This window comes from Neodiprion fabricii, chromosome 4 (genome assembly GCF_021155785.1).
Source record: "Neodiprion fabricii isolate iyNeoFabr1 chromosome 4, iyNeoFabr1.1, whole genome shotgun sequence".
NCBI classification, from domain to species: Eukaryota; Metazoa; Arthropoda; class Insecta; order Hymenoptera; family Diprionidae; genus Neodiprion; species Neodiprion fabricii.
This window is the reverse complement of record NC_060242.1, coordinates 35321240-35341851: the sequence shown is the minus strand read 5'-3', so window position 1 is coordinate 35341851 and position 20612 is coordinate 35321240. Positions and strand designations below refer to the sequence as shown.

Below are 20612 nucleotides of genomic sequence, written 5' to 3'. Positions count from 1 at the left end.
ACATTATTCTTACAGGTGAAAACGAAAGACAAAAGAGAGAATCAAATTTGCGACAACGATTTTGGAATCTTGAATACCAATCGTAAGTCTCCTTGTAAGGGATGATGAATTTCGCTCGATTTGAACGCGCTAATTTGTGCAGTATCGTAGTTTATCAGCGTATTGCAGCTTTTACTCACTCTTCGCCTGGCCAGCTGCTGATCCAGCCGATGCCTGCATCCGACGAGACACTCCCAGAGGCCGATTCTCCCATTCTGATGGTGTCCGCGGCCGCTTCCGTTGTGATGACGATAATCCTCCTCGGCAAATTCGTACACGTCAAGAGGGTGCCGCGAGCCATCCGGACTTCCGAGGAGCGCCGTGGCCGACAGCTGATGGCTTACCGAACCGCTGTGAAAGGGTAGAAGCGATTATAATTTCATCGATAATCGTGTCGCCGCGTCTCGACGTCGTCTTGGATTGGCCAATCGCTAAACAGGAGGACGAGTCCTCGGCCGAACGGCGTGCGAAACAGCGTAGAATCCGATAAAACATTTCGACCGTCTTCGTTGGGTCGGTGAAATTTCGCATCGCGTGGAAACTTCTACCCGGCTTCAATTTTCGTCCCTCGTATGATTGCAGACCAAAAGGGGGAAAATTACGGAACGGTGGATCCCTCGGCTGATGCGTGTAAAAGAATGTTGCGCGTGATGCAGGAACCGCGAGCGAGGGGGATGATAAAAAAAAAAAAAAAAAAACGATGAAGAGAGAAGGGAAAAAAAGAAATAGCAGAAAAAGTTTCGCTATACAGGGATTTCGGAAGGGACGGAAAGTATCCTCTTGTCAGAATTGTTTCGGTACAACCGGGTGGATAAGCTCAGATAAAAGCCTTTGGACGTTCTCGAGATAACTTGTTTTCTCTTTTTTTTTCTCCCCCTCTGAACGCGTTGTTAAACTTTATTTCCAACTGGACTTGATTTATCGTTAGAATCCACGGATTGCCGTTGTCTTGAGTCAGCTCTAAATTGAACATTTAATAATTCAGGTTGAGCAAGTCTTTGTAAAGCAGGTGGTGGTAAAAACTTGGAAGGATTGGCAAACAGAAGGGTCATCGTATCGATGTTACAAAAAACGAAAATCTGTTTTATAGAATAATGACGGAATATAGAAGAGGCGAAATGTAGAATGTTGAAGTACAGAAAACCAGAGCACAGAATCGTCGAAATTCTCCCGTATTCAAAGTCATTCTGACGTTTCTACATCATGGCTTTCCGCACTTTGACCTTTCTACCTTTTGACTTTTATATACTTCACTTTACGCGTTTGAAAAATACCGTGAAACGAATCTTCGAGTCTTTGAGAAAATTCGGCGTTGTGATCCTTCTGTATTACGATATTACTACATTTTCATCCCCACCTTCGTAAAGCCTTCCGGACATAACAACTTTGCTTGCTTTAACTTAAGCTTGATTAATTGAATCAATCCGTGAATAAAGATTAATTCTTCGATCGATCATATTTAATGGATTACCAACGAACAACTGTAACGTATGAGAAAAAAAAAAAAAAAAAAAGAAAATGACTATTACGAAAAAATTACGACAATTATAGTCGATCCATACTTCCCACCATCCCAGACATATCGCAGTAGTTATACGCCATAAATTTGGCGCAGGCAAAGTGTCACCAGCAGTTTACGCTGTAAGATACATGAATAATTCTCTTCGATAATCAACAACCGTCTATTATTCTCCATAAATTCACGACCTCGCCGTTAGACACAGTTCGTAGACTTGTTTTTAGCGCACCAAGATCAGACCGTGCAGAAGCTATACGTTGTACTTTTTACGCGTCTGCGAAGTAACTTGCAGGAGGCTGATCAGCACCCCCCGGGTTTTTCGGATTTATCGTATTGGTTTTCAGGAGGCAGAGGTATGTACGTACGTATACATATATTTAGTCGTGAGCGATAAAATAACCGATCCAATCTAAAACAAAGTGGGTAAAATGGAAGGGGGAAAAAATCACCCTTCACCCCGGAGCGGCAACAACGAAAACAATAATCCGATTCACGAGGTAGTCGGATGTCAAATGCAGCGGAGCCTCGGCCATTCCAATAACATGGAAAACTGAATAGCCAGTCATCATCGATCCGGTGGTCGGTGGTTATACCTAAAAGCCAGGAATTTTTCTACATGCCGTACACACTCGGTACTCCTCCTCAAACACGTGCCGGTGATCAGTCAGGCAATGGCATACACCGTACGTGATACAACGGTTGAATGAAAGTCTTTAGAGCTTGCATTTTTACCTCGGGTGAAATTTTTTCTCTATTATGCAAGCAATTATTATATCTGTGAATAAACGTTGTGATATGAAATACAATATTTCAAAGTAATTTTATTCTACAATGCGATATTCACGTTCTATTAAAACTTTCCGATTATTTTACAACGTTGAAATTCTATTTTTTTCATATTCTTTGTTTTTCACAATAAACGATCAAACTTTTATTACTTATCGTAGAATTAATTGGCATAGGTATATATTTGCGAGTAAAATATTACTCTTCGATTGGGTACGATAGAGCGCAGAAACGTACGAAAGTAATCGCGTTGGATTTTAATTTTACTTTTTCGTTAAAAAACTATAATTGCGAATATTTCGCGGGATTGAATTTCACTGATTTTGTTACCTTGCAAGCGTTGTTACGAGAGCAGAAAAAATAAAACCTGGTTACTTCAGAGCGTCGAATATTCTGCTTCGCAAGCGTATAAAATACATGTAAAAAATTTTGTCATGCGCAGATCCAGATTTCAAATTTTTTTCGACGCAAAAAAAAAAAAAATAACAATAAATTGCCCTCTCGATGGTCGTGACAAAACAATTTGATTCCGTTTCCATGCGCCGGTCGGTTCTCCAATATTCTCGGAATAACTCGAAAATGTCTTTTCGGGTATACTTTTAAGGGAATACGGGAGGAAAATTTCTGCCAGACTGGCGCCGCGAAATCTTTGATGGTTATACATCCGAGATGTAGACAATTCGGTGGAACCGACTTCCAAGCGATGTCCTTCGGGAATCCTGAGCCAGAAACCACGGAGCATCCTAGGCCAGGGCCGACCACGTAACTCGGGGCGCCCCGCACCCAGGGGCCATTTATTTTAGGCGGAGATCCTTCGCCCCCTTCCTCTTTCGCTATTTACCGCTCTCGTTTTATCACCGCGGTTCGGGTTTGGCCCACTGACCCAAAACCCCGCAGCGACGAACTCCGTGACCTCAGGGAATTTACGGCTCCAACGAGAAGCCGTGCTGCGGAACCTCGAGCCAACATTTTCGCCTCTCGTGATCTTTCGTCTCGCTTCCAGGACGCGAATGAACGACGAAGTCTCTCTCGGTTTGCGAAAACGGCGAACACCATCCGCGGTGGAAAAACAGGAGTGAAGTCTGCCGATGGCCAGTGAACTAAAAATAATCGAACACGACTCGATTGTTTTGGTAAAAATTAACCGATTAATCGATTATTTCGTAGTTTTTTGAAACGGTGCATGTGAAACAAAAATTTGGTAAATTTTAGGATGTAGTCTTAATAGCGGAAAAGTTTTTTCATAATTTATAGCTTCGTTCAAAAGATTTTTCAATTTCAGGTCAAAATGGTCAGTTATCTTTCACTTATTATATGAAACAGGTACTTAGTGAGTAAAACAATGACAATAATTGATGCTTTAACGACATAAATTGATATTGTATTGCATCGTTCATAGGAGTAAGAGCAAAAACCGATTGTGAGGAAAAATAATCGAGTCGGTCGATTAATCGAGTTTGAAACGTAATCGATTTGATCGAAAATCAACTGTTTTTGGTTATTCTTGCAGTTGCAACGAACTGAGCATTATCATCGCAATTTAACCCTGCAAAATGTTATTATAATATACACTGTAAAAGAAACTGCGGTGTCTGGACTTCAATAAACTATAATTTGATCTAAATAAAAAATTATCCCAATGCTCAATTTTTGATCTTACCAGAAACATTGTCTTACGGTATATTTCCAGATCTGACAATTTCACCGTGTGCCACATTTCTTACAGCGTATATGTAGGAACGTGGAAAAAATCGTGGCTGCGCAAATGCGAGAGCACCGAAAAAGCATCGTGCGTCACTAATATTTTTCCCGCGACATTTATGGCTCACTATCAATATCGTTTCAGGACGATTTATAATACCCTTGCAGTAAAATATGTTTCGATGTTCCCCAACCGCTGGTTTTTCTTCGTCATTAGACGCACAGCCATTTTTCACATTCGTCTCTCCCTTCTCCGCTGTTTTCTCCTGCTATTCAAGTTTCAATAATCCTTATGCAGTCATCTCGGAGTCATTCCGGACAGAATCGGCGGCGCTGTGACAGAGGATAAACTAAAGTATTCCGCACTCCTTAACATTAAGAGTACATAGTCGATACGGGGAAGATGCGCCAGGATTTCACATATACCGTATATATCTGACACCGCGTGTATACACGGGCAAGGATAGAAATTCTTCCCCGGTGTTGAATTGCACACTCGAGAGATTCGCGAGGCGAATTTTATTGCGAGCATATACGGGGTGGTCTTTTTCAAACCGCCCCACGCGGATATCTCCGAGGCTATAAGAAGAGGAACAAGAAAAAGTCTGGTATTACATAAAATTTGAAGGGTTTTGAGAGCGGAAAGATAATGCCGATATGCGTTGATTTACGGTTTGCCTCAGTTTTGTGATTTTTTTAGTAATCTGTGATTTTCGACAGGGAACACATATTTCGACTATGTACGGCTTATACTGGGTTTGAAAACGAATTCAAAAACGTGAAAGGAAACATTTGATTCTTCAAAATTCTCAAAAAGCGAAATACTCGATCATTTTTTGGAAAATTTTTGTCAAGTAAAATATGTTTTTCAAGTTTTTGAATTATCTTCAAACCGATTTTCTACCGATCGTAGTCAAAACACGTGTTCCCTGTTTAAGATCAGAGTCTTAAGAAAATCTCGAAATCGGTGCAATTCGCAAATAAATCCACATCCAAATTATCTTCCCCCTTCGAAACCCTCCAGGTTTTGTACCAAACTTTTTCTCGTATCTTTCCAAGTATATCGAGATATTCACCTGGGACGATTAAAAAAGGTACCCACCCTGTATATCGAGCCACCTAATATATTCCTCAGAGTTGAAAGCATCTCAACGTTCGCCTCGGCGTATAGAATTTACTTTGACTTTTCTCGAATTTTCTCAACTCACGTGCAGCTTTCCACCGTATATTTCGCCTCCGTTTTCACGGAATAACGGAGAACGAGAAAAAAACATTTTAGCATCTCTATGCGGAGGGCGAAAAATTGAGATGGCGAAGGATGAGGAGTGGGGAAAACGACGCCAAAAAAATTACGCACTTTACCCATCCGCTGCTTCTTGCGTCTGCGGATCTTCCCTGACACCGCTGGCAGTTAGGAATTTCCAAATTCTGCCGGTCCTTCGCAGCCTCTGTAAGCCGGTCACATTCCCGTATTAGCTAGGTGGAATTGTCTTTCTTTTGCCTCCGAAAGTGGAAGTTGAAGTGAGGAACGAGGGGTCAGGGGTGGCCTTCGACCAGCGCTGCTAACATTTCTAAAATGGTCCGAATCGACAGGGTGACGTTCGGTCCTCGAATAGGTAAGCGGGAGGATCTTTTTTACACGCCCAACGTAACAGGAATCGATGAGAGGCCGCGGGATTCTGATTCAGGGATAATATATTCACGGCTGGAATAAACGAAATTGGGTTAAGGAACTCGGAGTTGCCAAGTTGAGAATCTTGTTACCTACAAACAGTTTGAATCGATGAGAATGCCCGAGGTTCTGACCCACGAATATAATCCTCAATCGAATCGAGGGTCCTGCTCTACGGGTCTTGAATCATGAGGGGGAAAACTTGTATCTGATAGAAAAAAATTTGCTGTGACGAGCTTGGAAGTTTTGAAGAAATGACTCGTCAAGCACGCTTACGGAGATAATTATTTTCTCTTCTTTTTCGTGTGTTTTTAACAAAATCAACCTGTAGAAGAAGTTTACAAAACAAAAAAAAATAAATAAAACAAAAGAATTGTTCAATGAGAGGTACAATTTATTATACGTTTCGTTGTACGGATATGAAAATCATAATCATAGATAAATGTACTTGGATTGCAAAAGAAAATTGATTTCAAATCTTAGTATTGACTAGTTTTAAAACACTCGCTCGCTAAAGCTCGCTCGGGGTCGGATGCCTAGTGTAACTGGTTCTAGTTGTAGGGGAGACCGGGGCACGATGACCCCCCAAAAAATTCTGGCATTTGCTTCACAGTATACAGAATGAACACTGTCTTTGTGCATGTGACGCAAACCGAATCTGCTCGTAAGATTTTTTCTACATAACGCTGCAAATCACGTTTACACATGCATGTCAGTATAACGTATTGTGATTTTATGACGATAAATTTCGTCAAAAAATACCACGAAACAATCAGCTGATCGTAAATTCTGACAGGAGCGACGACGTACGATTTCGTAAAATAACGAAGTCATACTTGTTTGACTGTTTCTGCGCAGCTGGATTCAAATACATGCATTGATTCATACAGTTTACTAAATCTATTCGGTGGACGAAGTGTAGTATTCGAATTTACCGAATCATCAGAGTCACTGATCAGTCGCTGCAATTAAATAATACGTGATATCTAAAATTTAAAGAATGTTTTGTTGAAATGGCAAAATAGTCTCTGTCGAAGGTGTCAAAAATAAGTCTGTCTTGGAAAAGAAGTGAGATGTGGAGTTATTAGTACGGACACTGGCCACTTAGTAAGCTAAATCAGTACAACTAAACACACTCGTGTTTTTCAAAAGAGGTCATAATTTTGGAAAAAGGCAAAACGGGTTAACGACTTTTTAATTAATTTTTTGTTAATTTTAGAGGTAAAAGCTTTCTGCATCGGAACAGATTCGTCATTTTTTCCTACTGATTGGCACCGTGGAAATCCAGAAACCGCAGCCAAAAATACTAGGATCCAGAGCCGACAAAATTTTTATCGCGTCCACCGCGAAAATACCGGGTCTCCAAAAACCAGTTCCGAACGGCTGAATCTTAAAAATTTTTGGATAAGAATATTACGAAATATCGTTCAAATCGTGTCCTTTCATACGCCTTAAGTTTGAATAAATTAATTCTTTTATTAGGTTGAAAAATGAGAGGAAATATGCTTTTTTTCAACCTTCGAAACCCACGTAAAACGCCTCAAGGCTTCCCTGAGCAATTTTCTCGGGGTATAAGACACATAAGACACAGTATCGAAGGTCGTCTGGAGCTGGAAGGCGGTTGAGATACGGCGTCTTCCTTCACCAGAGGGCCGATGATCCCCGACGCGCAGGGATCAAACGCAACTCGCCTATACATTATCGATGGGGCGAAAAAGGGTCGGACGTGCCTCGGTTCGGGTAAAACATTCGTTCTAAAGATAAAGGTGGGGCCGGAGTTATAAGCGCGTTCAACGCGTCGGTATGCAGAACGAGGACGAGGACGACGTTTGTTCCTACAGGACGAGGTGCGAAGTCGGGATCAATCGATCCTCGAATTGCATTCGGAGCGCAGCCGTTATCGATCATCGGGAGCTTTTCACCACGGTCATTTTCCCCATTATCCCTTTCTCTTGTCCCTCGCAGACGCTGCGCCACTTAGGATCCCTTTCAGACTCCCCGCAAGGCATTGCGGCTAGCTTCGGGCACTTTGGTAGCCGAAGTCGCGTGGCGAACGATACGCAAGTAACTTCGTCCCCTTTTCCCGAGCGTTTCAAAAATATCCACCCGGCCGAAAATTGGCCTTCATGAGGTAAAATCGATCTTTCCAGTCTCTCGGTTCCTCCGCCTCCGGCCGGGCAGTTATGTAAGCGTAATTCCAGAGGCTCATCGTGCAGCGAAACCCGCGAGAATTGGGCAAGCTTTCCGAGTACACCTTGTCGCCTCGAACCATTCTACGGTTTTGAAATTTCAATGCCTTTGTAGACCTTTTCCACATACCCCGGAGGTTTCGGGACCTCGCTTCTGTATTCCGAGGGAGCAAACCACTCTGCGTCAGTTTCTCTTTCGAAACGTTTTTGCACCCAGCACGCGAGACGTTGTCACTTTGGGTTCCTTCTTGTCGGAGCTAATTTCCTCCTTATCGCGTCCTCGCCCATGGCTAGGCATCGGCTGATGTGTTCCTGCGTTTTTCCGCGAATCCAGACGCCTAGAGATGAAAAATCTGCGAGAAATCCGGCTAATTAAAAGGATCGATCCCGCTCCCCGTGCTTCTTGGAATTCGGTCGGGGTAGCAACGCTGTCTAAAACCACTCCGCGCCTTTCCCCCGGATCTCGTAACTCTGAGAGATGAGCTAGGCTCTGTAACAAACTTTCCAAATAAACGATGTTATACGGGAGTTACGGAGCTCCGACGAGGAGCCTTTAGTACCTACACCTACAGTTTCCTCAATTTTGTATATACCGGAACCGCGGAAAATATGTTCGCGCGAAATATCTCGGACGACTTTTTTCCCGCAGAATTAAAATCGGCGATAAAGATTTTAGCGATAAAATTAAATTCGTTTTCACAACTGCGCTGTATTTCAAAAAACTGAACCGAAAACATCATTTCCTGCATCGGCTGCCTCGATCTTTTTCTTTCTGATCGCTCAATCGTTTAAAATGAAATATCGTGACTTTGCCAATTTCCAAACGAAGCGTCCGGTTTTCGTTGCTGCTTTTTTAAACTCTTCTACCGCATCAAGAAATACGAATTTGTCACGACGGCCGAGATTTCAGGGAATAGTACGCTGCTTTCTGGCATGATGAAATCTTTCGCGGACGCCGGAATACATGCATAAATAAATAAATAAATAAAACATACCGGTGAAAATGTATTCAGCATATCAACGCGTCGGCTAAGTGTAACTCCTCCTACATTTTTTTCATCCGATTTGCAAGCGCTCGGTGTATAACTGAGAAAGAACGCTGATGCATTATACATACGAGTATGCACGCGCATGTACGTCTATATATATATATATATATATATATATATATATATATATATATATATATATATATATATATATATATATATATATATATTATATGTACAGGCGTATCCTTTATTGTGTAAAATCATACCCGCTGCGTGCATTATCGTCGCTTTTTTGCTCCCGTTATTATAGCCGTCACACTTCCGTCAGGTAGGTATATGTATATACGACACACGATATAACTACGAAAACGTTTTTCCCCCGCGATTTTCACATATAAATTTATAACGTACACATTATCGTGACAAAAATTTTCCACCTACGTCATTTCAGCGGAACGAACCTGTTCCGAATAATCTAAAGATTAGATCGCGGGTTTACTGTGAAAGAAAATGGCCCGCAGTTATTCGGTCGGATATACGGGGCGAAAAATCGACGATGTCTTGTCGCGGAAAAAAGGCGCGGAGTAACTTATCGGCTCGGCGAAAAAGCGAGCTCGTTCTTTGAGCTCCCCGGGTTCCAGCATTTTTCAAGCCACTCAGGCAGCGCCCCTTGAAATTAGCTCAGCTTAGCTCCTCTCCGAGTTTTTCGATCAAAATGAATCCCGAGACTACACTAATCCTCCCTTGTTTCGCTCACGAAAAGCATCGTGTCTGGACCCCCAAATTTTACCATTAATCGCTTCCGACCTGCGCTCATGGGCTCCGAAATGTTACAGGCTGCCAATCCCCGTTCCGTAACACTCTTTTCCCTCCTTAAGACGGGAAAGAAAAGGTAAGATTCGGTAAATCGCTAACTTTACAATAACGAAATGAACGTGAAATTTCGATCGATTCGTGAATTGATAATTTTTATTACACATTTTAAGCAAAACCGTCTTCTTGTAAAATTCCGAATCTGAACAGCTGTTTCAATTCTCTTTTATTCGCATCATTCCCGTGGACAAAAATTGAGCGAGTGGTTTGTTTGCTCAACCAAAAGAAAACTAAAAAGGATCCACTCTCCTGTGAGCTCTTCTCTCGAGATGAGATATTTTTTTTTTTAGGAAAATGTCCGAAACTGGCGTGCAGGTATTTGCTGATCTGTCGTCTGACACGAAAACGCGATGTCACTGAGATGCCAGCTCCACCTAAAGGACTCCGGGGATTTATGCGGGTACATATATACACACACACAGACACACACCGTAAGGACGTGAGGTCAAGATAAACAAGCCGGCGGAGTCGAGATCAGCGGGATTTGTATCCCGACTTGAACTGCGCGGTAAAAAAATTAGTGCTAGAAATTTTATCCTGATGGGAAAGATAAATTCTGTACCACAATGGAGGTACTTAAGGCAAGGTGAAACTTTTGCTCGTACGTGACACACCTACAGCGTTATATGTTACGTACCAAAGTGTATTTTCTCACGCAAGATTTGATATACGTTCAGCTCGCAATTGGATTTCGCACCGAAAACGAACAAAAGAAGACCTCAAATTACGCACAGCAATATTTAAACAGCCAAAACTCCCTCCGGGGGTTAAAATTTTTTTTAATCCGATTAGCTCTAGACGGAATAAATTACAATCAGCCATCCGCGTCACGTTCAATTATCATTTTATTGTAATACATAATTGAAGAACGCCCGTATCGCTGTTCATTTCTTTTCCTATTTCGCAAATTACACTTACAACGCGATTTCATTCAAATTTCCTCTATATTCGTTTTTTTCCTCGTCCATTTTCTCAAGCTGCGGCTACTCCACGTCGCGTCGTGTAACGTCCCATTTTTTTTTTCTTCATTCTTTTTCCATCTTCACGGTTTTTTTTATTTCGACGCGAGGTCTTCTCGGCGTCAGTTCGCAGGTTCGACGCGAACACCTTGGACCCGAGCCTTGAATCTGTGTTTAATTTCGCGTGAACAATCCGCAGTCGGTCGCATTGCGGTAAAGCCAGGCTGCATCCACCTCGACGACGACGCCGCGACGCGACGAAGCCAAACACAAACTTCACGCTTTATCTCTCCAGCGTTCCCCTGAATCTTCAACGTCACCTACACATGTATCCACAATATACGCAGAGGTATAAGGTATATAAATACGTGTCAGGTATGTACGTACGTACCAACGTGGACTGCATATACTGCGAACAGTAAGCCCTAAAATCCCGAGCAAACAGTTTCGAAAATCAAACTTTGGCACGTCAGCCAAGATCCAGGTGTGTCTATAAATTTATAGGTATATTACAAGCTTTGGGATGCTTTTCGCTTCACACCGTTCATCGCGCCATTCGGAATGAAAATTCGCGAAATATTTCGCGGGCGAAATTATTATTCTCTTCTCTTACTTTTCGGCATACGATTGAAGAGGGATATCTACGCAGCTGTATACGAATAATTTTCTGCTTATAAGTCGGTAGGCATCCGCATACTTTCGCCTCTGGGAATTAAAGCTAAATTTTACCAAATTGTTTTTTTCGAAATATTTCAAATATGATTATATGGTTAAATTTCGCAAGTGCAAAAAAAAAAAAAAAGAAAAAATACAGATTTATTGTTACAAAGGGTGAAACCATCCGTTTTAATCCCCCCCCCCCTTCTGCTCTAGTAGTCGTCATAGATAAAAAAAGCTTTATTTACCTTCTTATTTTCTCAGTAACTCCCGACAGAGTTACAGTATGTTTCGGAATATAGTTTCAGAACTTCATTTAATTGACCAAAAATTATTACTACAGCCGATTAAACGCGACATTGAGAATGACAAAGTTCGCTATCTATCACGAGGGTGTTAAAACTGTACAAACGCTGTTGTTGTAAGAACAGACAAGTCCAGAGTCCGAAGAAGTAATCTCGTCGATAAGCTCAAAATGGTCTAAAATAAAGATACTGCTCTTAAGACTACGTGCGATAGCTCATTGGACTCGGAATGACGCCTGGACAAATGTACTAAAAAATTTTATCAGCACATAAAAAATTGCAAAAGTTATAAACAATTAAAGATGAAAAAAAAAGGCAAAGTACAAAAATTACTATAAACAAAGTATGAATATTTCTTTAACTTTTATGGCGTGATATTGTTGAGTATGTATATAAGAAAGGCTCCACGAAGCGAAATATTTTTGCGACGATTATTTAAACATTTTTTTTCATTTACAATGAAGACGGAAGTTGGAGAAAATTTTGTTACTCAACAATCGTTTAACTTGTTGAAAAATTAACTTTAAGTAAAATTTCGAACGGGGATAAATTTTTTGAAGTGTTCGAAATACACCGTAATTTTTTCAAATTTTAAAAAAATTAATCAACGTGTCGTACTCGCTTTTGATGGTGCGCGCGCGACCTAAAAACGAAGCGCGGAGACCCATTTTCAGCGTCAAATTAAAATTATAAATAACGGAGATAGAGTTCCGGGAGCGATAAGTTTTTTACTGGAAATTTCCTCCTCTTTAAGAATCTTTTTTAAAAATTTCAGAAATATTTATAGTCTATGAGATATTGGCGAAAAACGAAATGCCTTTTTTTTTCATCTTTAATTGTTTATAACTTTTGCAATTTTTTATGTACTGATAAAATTTTTTAGTACATTTGTCCAGGCGTCATTCCGAGTCCAATGAGCTATCGCACATAATCTCAAGAGCAGTATCTCTGTTTCAGACCATTTTCAGCTTATCGATTAGACTAAAGAGCAAATAGAGAAAACAACACCGGCGACATATGAAAACACGCGACAAGTGCCGAGAATCGGGAGATCCCTTGGCGCAAGTAAGAATATACACTTTACGCGTAAAAGTGTTCTCATTAAACCGCAAGGGAGGCGGTAAGGGTGGGTAATGCGGAGGGGATGAAGTGAGCCGACGTTTCGCGGGGCGCGTTTAAAGACACACTCCCTTGATCCAGGCGAAATTACTTTTTACAATTACGCCCGCGAGTTCAAGGCTTACATTATACAATACTACACTGACTTATATCCGAGGGTAGCTTTCCCTAATTATGACGGACCGGGTCGGTTAACGCGCAGATAAGTAAGCGTAACGCCCCTCGCAGCCAGTCTTCGTCGTCTTGGGTTGAAGCCTCGCCGAGGAATTATGATATCTCGTTTCGAAACAGGATCCCCGTCCATCCCGATTTCAATTCGCGCGCGTCGTTGCAGCCGTGTAATTTCATTAATCACTCTCGATCCTCCGAAGCATCCTTTCAATTCCGGCTATCCGCCGCCCGGCTCTGCGGAATCAACGGCGGAACTCGCCGACTGAATCGAATTAAAAAACGATTAAACCCATCCGCCGGTAAGGACGACTTTTCGCTGTTTCCAATCTGCGAACCGTCTTCGTCGACGAGACTGTTCCCCGAAAATAATAATAACCACCTGGCTATCCGCGCGTCTGTTTGACAGCTACGAACTGCGGTCACCTTTCGATTCAGAATTTTCATTACATTTTCTCCTACCGATTTAATACCGTTTCGCGAATTTTTAATAACCAGCGACTCTCTTCCCGCCTGAAACAGCCCCTTCGGTATAATTCGTATGTATCCGATTACCCCGTAACGATTTATTCGTCTGATCGTTGTACGTATGACGCGTTATCGATATGAACTATTTTCGTAGCGAGATCAAGATTCGGCACACAGACCTTTCGAAAATTGATCGATAACGTTCAAGTGGCGCTGATATCTACACGGGGTAAATATTTTAACGGATGCGATTTTTTATCTCTTTGCGTACCTCTCTCTCTCTCTCTATCTCTCTTTTTTCTTGTGTAAAATATCGTTTCACCCACCCGGAAAATATTTCTATCGCGACTGAAATGTTGTGAGAGATAACTTCTTTCCCCTCTGACAATCAGTCAGCAGCCAGCAAGAGTTGCTAGACGAGGGATGTGCGAAAATAATTTTTTATCAAAAAATCGTTGCGCGTAAACTGTGGTTTAACCTAAACCTCTAAAAACCTGTTTTTCAGATTCTCGAGGTTTCGAAGACGTTCAACGATTCGTCGAAATTAGAAAAAGTGATTTTCCATCGAAGCCAATACCTCTCTCACATCACCAAAGGTGACGAAAAGTGAAACAATAAGTCTTTCTTCGGATGATGCGTTTCAACTTCCAACTGTCTGCGGAAAATCTGACCCAGTATCACGTTTCCTGCGTTCAACGCGCCCAAGGTACTGATCGACATAAACACGGTTATGTCAGCAAGGCAGGAAGTAAATGCGGGAGAGTGATAGAGAGAGAGAGAAAGAGAGTGCGGATAAATCAAAGCTCCAAAGTTGGCGCTCGTCTCTGACATCCGTATCAGGCCTTGGAACAAGTACATTGTGTGCCCATGGCACACGTGTACCTCGGAATACATACGTCGACGTGACCGCTGTAGGTGGCACATAAATCCATAGAGATATGCGGGCTGCAGTCAATACAGACGACGATGCGGGGGTGGAATCAGGAGCCGGGTGCGGAGTTTCATAAATATGCAGAAGTACGCCGGTAGCGCCAACGCAACGCGACTCGTCAATTTGCTTGGTTTTCGTCCCGTCTGTTGAATCACGGATTGTTCGTCTTTTCGTTGTGACGCAATTCGATCGGAATCGTTTAGAATTTTGAACAGAAAAAATGTTGTTATTGTCGAAATTAAATTATTCGTGCAACGGTTGCGTCCCGCTGGACAGTTAAAATGGAAACGCGGGGGTCAAAGGTTGACGCGTGCGGGGAGGGGGTTGGAATAATTAATAACGAAGCGAATAACGTGGCGGAACGGTGACCCAAATTCAAGAGAGAGTGGGAGAGGGAGAGAGATTCACCGTCGTAGTAAATCCAGATTAAATAGAGCTCCGGAGACCGCGCGACCACACAAAGAAGCGTTCGCGGGTGGCCACAATAAACTGACGAGAACGGGGGTCAGGACGGAGGACAGTTACTGCTCGAGAGAGGTGAATAATTACGGCTTACCCCACCCGGAGAGTTCGAGGAGGGGGCGCAAAACGCGAGGCATGCATCGAAGAATTAAAAATTTACCGTCCGATACGTACGCAATCTAATTTGCGAAAACGTTACGTGGCTGTTTAGGGGGCCGTTCGTGTATAATTAGCTAAGGCTGAAACAGGGGTAGACCATTCAAGAAACGTTGTCAAATGTCACCCCGTAGTAAGTAGGCGTTTCGGGCAATTCGTGCTCAAAGCCAGCACGCCGTCTGCTTGAGAATAGTGAAAAAAATTCTTGGAAAGTAAGCGTTAATAATGCGTAACTTGCTCGGTAATAATATATTAGGAAATACAGTGTTTGTTGCTTGCGTTTGAGAATAAATACAAAATAGAATGTACTTAGCACTCAACGAATAATGAATTCACGTTTTACCGAACATGTTGATGTGTATTAATAATTAATATTTAATAAAGTGGGAATAAGTTGATCAGGATGTGACTATAATTGGCATTCTTGTTATTCGTAGGTAATGAATCGATTCGCTAATAAACTTTTGAAAAGTGTTAGCTAAAGTGAAAAAACAGTAGTGGACAAAACAAACAAACGTTACCAATCGTTGTCATTAGGGGTGGGATGGAAAAATCTGTCAATAATTCGTTAGCTAATACTTGGACGGCCCCTAGGAGGTAAAACTCGAGGGGTTGATGTTGTAAAAATCGAGAATCGGCGGGGTGAGTCCCCATGTGCAGTTATTTCATAATATGGGGGAAAAGCGCTTTTGTTTACACACCAGGCACTTGCAGAATCTCATTTACTATGCATTTATTCCTACTACATACCTAGTGGGGACGAAACGTCCACGCAGCTGGATTACGTACGCAATTTAAAGCCGCGTTCTTTCGCTTCACCTGAATGTGGAGTCGAGATTACGCCGATGTCGCAACTTCGGATTGCGCGCTGCCCGAGCTCGAGGGAAAGTCGTGATTTTTCTACTTTTTTTCATCTCTCTCTCTCTCTCTCTTATGATTCGCTGAAATAATGTGTTTTTTTTCCTCTGCCAACAGCGGCTGCGGCAGCAATGAATTCAACGTTTTGTTATTAACGCGTGGTACACCGGGGAGGGGGAAGAGAAAAAAATCACCAACAATTTTCAGACCTTCGTCTGATTACACCGACACACCGACGTACGTCCTCTAAAGCTCGACGTACAACAGCGGCGTCAACGCGAGCGGGATTGTGCACTATTCGGTCACTGAAATGGCGCAATTCAATGTTCAGCTACTGGAGGTGCCCCAAATCTCTCGACAAGTTTAATTACGCCGGCTTTGATCGTCCGGCTTTTCCACAATTTTGGAAGCTGTTCCGCCTTGATAATTAACAATTTAAAGCACCGCACACGTCCAATGGGATTAGCTTAATTCCCTGAATGATTCGTAGAGATAGGCTCTTTCCATTACCTACGTACAACCAAGTTCGAACACGTACGCAACAACGTGTTTCGTAACGTAAATTTTCGCGAAAGTTATGCTTCGTTTGTAAAATGTTCCTCTGGAGGTATTTCTACATTTTTACATCAGTAATATTCCAACGAACAATCAATCGCGACATGACCGAAGCACCGGAACATTTCCCATCCGTTACCCTTGAAAATCAACAACCCTCCGCGACCCTGAAAGACATTATTTCATTTTATATTCCGCCACTCTGTTCTTCTTCGGTCATGGATATAAGGGTCGCGGCACTTTGGAGTGGATTTGAGGGAAGCGAGTGGCGGGATCGTCTGGCTCACCTGAGGTACTCCCTGGACGCGATGGACTCCCATGACATGGCGGTGCCTCTCTCGCCCCCGTCCCTTTCCTCTTCGTCCCTCTCTGACGACCCCCACTGCCAGTCTCATCTTTCTCCACCGCCATTATCCCCAGCACCGCACCTGCAGGCCGCACTCAGGCAATACATAACACCTCGGCGAAGTCACACTCCTGCGGCGTTTCTCGATCGCTAGGACCGGGAACCGGCAAAGGCTTCCCTTTCCTCGTAACGGACACTCGGCGATTAAACGACCAGCGAAAACTCACCGGGGCCGCGAGGATTCGGGTTTCTTGACATCTATGGTGCCGATTCGGTGGTTCTTACGGGGTTTTCCGGCCTGTCAGCACAGCTCTTCAGGGCTTGAAGGTCCCGGACTCTCCCGAATCGCGGCTCGAAGGTGAACCGATAGTGGTTAAGTGTTCCGTTCTGTTGTGTCACCAGATTCTAACCCGATTATTGGCGCAGCTACTGCTTAACTGACTTTCCCAGTGCCGTTCCTTGTCCATTCAGTTGATCTTTTTTTCAAAATTTAGCGCAGCTCCAGAGAGAGGAACTCGCGCAGACTGCGGCGAATGGCTCATTAATCCACTGCTCGGTTTTTATTTTTGCACGATACTCTGAGCCAGGAATTTTGTACCGTATTGTTCTCTGGTGTACCTATTGTTCGCTGGTCTTCTGCTGGATACAGAAGTACAAGACTGACGGCCTCGACTCGTTTTCCGCACGTTTATCATCGACACGCGTATATTCGTGGCTGAATGACAGCCAAAACTGGCACCGAGGTTTTTGAGCTTACCTTCCAAGTTTCATACCCGCTAAGCTATTGCGTGGTTCTGATCAAGATTACGAGGCGGTGGTAAACTCGACAGATCTGTCAATAGACTAGAGTTTGCATATAGTTCAGGGCAGTAGCAATTATCGGAAATGAGTTTAATCGCTCGACCTTTGCTCCGCTGATTAGAGAGGGTTCAGGCAGTTGTTTGTTACGCTTCGGAGCCCGGGAGAAGACCGTACCGAGCAATCTCCGGAAAAATTTCTCGACCAGGAGAAAAGTAAATTGTTTGGAGCTTGTCCACTCGGCCGTTTAATTTCTCCCCGCGAATCAGGCTGCGTTATAAAAAAATCCGAGCGAAAGAGAACGCTAGGTAGTCGTCTGAGAGAAACCGAGATGAAGATGGAGACTGAAAACTTAAGATGCGAAAAGAGTTTACGGAAGGGTAAAGAAGTATTTCAAGAGCGACAGTCACCCACCCTCCAATTACATCACGATTCACGTTTTATCCTTGCACACTGTACGTAATATCCTTAGATGGGTGAAAATTTTTCCATTGAACGTAGTCCGACGTTTAGAGAAAAAAAGTAGTACAACGAATAACAAAAGTGGCACGCTTATTAGCACTTTTAATCCTGTGGGTGGTTTCCACGATTACGTAAATACATCGCAGTTCGAACAGGATCTTCCTTTTGAACCCTGTCCTTCCCACTGGAACACTTTCAGAGTCTCAGAAGTACGAATTCGTTTCGTAGATAACGAAAAGCTTTGACTGTAATCGGTATACGAAGGGTACAGAGAGTCAGTGGTCTGCAAGGTGGTTCTATCCCAGAACGTCGTCTCTTGGAGCATGCAGCGTAGTTATTGCCAGATCGCTCGAGATTGGCCAACACTTTTATACAAATATTGATAACCAAATTTCGCTGTAGTTGATTAGGCGAAACATTAGGCGGTTCACGCGTTAAAATTTAATCCTTCGAATCGGAGTAGCGAGAGATCCTTGCGGTAACGGATTAAAGTCGGTTCACACGATCTCCGAGCGGACCGAAAGCCTCCGATTCCGCGCCTACTTTATACAAAGTATGTTACAAAGTTCGAACGTCGACACTCCGACCCCGGGTCCAGTGAAGGTTAGAGGTTCGCCGATAGACGACGGTCAGGCCCTGTCGAACAACGAGGCTGCGGCGAAGCTCTGCCGGCCGTGGTTGGAGCCGAACTGTCGCGCCCGAGCCGCAGCAGCCCGCAACACACGACCCTCCACCCTCTACCCCCCTCCGTTTCATCCCCTTCGCCGCCTCGCGCCATTCCATCCTCGCACTTCTCCGCCGCTGCCGTACCCTTTCTCACTTACATCTCGCCGACTATACGATACACCCACCGACTTCTATTGAAGACTTGCTTTAATCATGGTAGGTAGGTACATGCCTACCATACTCCTGGGAGAGTGCATGGTCACGGTGAAATCAACCCTCATTCGACGTCCAGCCTCACTTAACGGTCCAAGACTGATGTGGAACGGTGAAATCACCCCGGCATTCCTTACCGAAAGTGATCGGGATCTCAGTCAATCGATTACGAGAAGCGCGCAAGCGAGGGACTGAAATTTGTCAGGAATTATCGATGACAAGCTGCACGATCATTTGGTCGTCGGACGCATGGAACTATGCAATTTTCATGGAAACTCGTAGATTCTTGTCGTACTTTTGTCGTGTCCTCCACATCTGGGGCGCGTAAATTTCTTTCTACCACAATCCGCAATCTTCCCGTTAATGACTAGAGCAGAAACTCTGCAGTGACTGACTGTTTGAGTGTTTGCGGCTATGGCTGCGGACGGAACTTCGCTTAACTTCGGACGGCTTCTGCAGGCCATGTTGATAAACTCGAACAAGATTGAATGCAAATGACTCGATCGATTTTTCTGGGTTCTGAGGTACTAGCTCGTATCTTCCTACATGGAGCTTTAACGACGAGGGACTTAAACGCACTTGCACGCATTGTTCTTCGAACGCGTCTTAACGACGCGTCTCCTTCAACCGCCATTCAACTTGAGAAGATGGGTGATCTGTTTAAGTCGAGTCTCGTATTTTGCCGAAAACTTGTCTCGCCCAGGTGCCGGTCGAGGGGAGCTCGTTAACTCTGATGAAACTGTATGGAAACAACAGCCTAAAACGAAGACCGATCGACTTTTCGAACGACGATGAAAAAAGCCATCTTCCCAGATGAAAGGAGTACGTCCTGAAGCTCTCAGGACCATCTCCGTTTTGAATATCCAACGACAACGCGTTATTTATAGATATATTTACGGACTTTGAGGTAGGACGTGAACCAACTTCGGTTCCATTAGATCAGCATCTGATATTTTACTTTTCAACCAATCCGCAGAGTAGTCGAAACGTTTCCGAAACGTTTCCTGCGTCGTTGTTCCTCCGTTTACACAAAAAGCTCATTAAACTCTGCCTTGAGACGACGACGATGAACAACGTTGACAACGTTGAACGATGGGTAAAACAATGCGCTAAAGAGAAGGTGACGTTAAGTCGCGAGATCGAAGGACCTCGGTGCATCCAGTGACCCCCGATTCGTCGCGGGGTCCTGGTCCTGGTCCTGGTCCCGGACCCCGTGAAGTGGGTGAGGCTCCGGGCTGGCAGATGTATCCCGGCAAGCACCCCGAGGTCGGAGAGCGAGTGACCCGTTTTTCATCTCTCTCTGGTCCCGAGCGATCCAGTCATCGGCGCGGGGGTGGCTGCCGAAGGCTGCCGAGGACCGGCGGAGCTGAACGACGAAGCTGCCAGGGCGCAACGAGGACACTCCGCGCACACCCCTTCGGCCACGGGGTGGTGGTATATAGTCCTCAAGTTTGGCTGTCGCGGCCAGTTGCCGAGGGGGGGGGGGTTGCGGGGAACCCACCGCCGACGCCGCCACCGAGCCTCGTGAAAAATTAAACCCTTAGCCGAGAGCCACGAGCCTCCACCCCCCTCGTCGCCGATCCCCTGTAACAGCCGCATCTTCTGTGGCTCAGGTTGGTGGGTGGGTGGACGACAAATGCACAAACCATTTTTTTTTTTTTTTTCCCTTACGTTCGCTGTTTCGTGTCCCGCTAACGGAGAAGAAAAAAAAAAAATCA

At 43.8% G+C, this 20612-nt stretch overlaps 1 protein-coding gene across 1 annotated transcript in view; it reads right to left on the bottom strand.

The window, feature by feature from the left end:
* The window catches only part of LOC124180626 (43 kDa receptor-associated protein of the synapse homolog), a 50189-nt gene extending 31503 nt beyond the window's left edge, over window positions 1-18686 (bottom strand). The window contains exons 1-2 of the mRNA XM_046566380.1: window positions 16697-18686; window positions 180-390 (exon numbers count right to left, since the gene is read on the bottom strand). Coding sequence (XP_046422336.1) covers window positions 180-390; window positions 16697-16734 — 249 coding nt within the window. The 5' untranslated portion in view covers window positions 16735-18686. The remainder of the gene's footprint in view (window positions 1-179; window positions 391-16696) is intronic.
* Between the last annotated feature and the right edge of the window lie 1926 nt (window positions 18687-20612).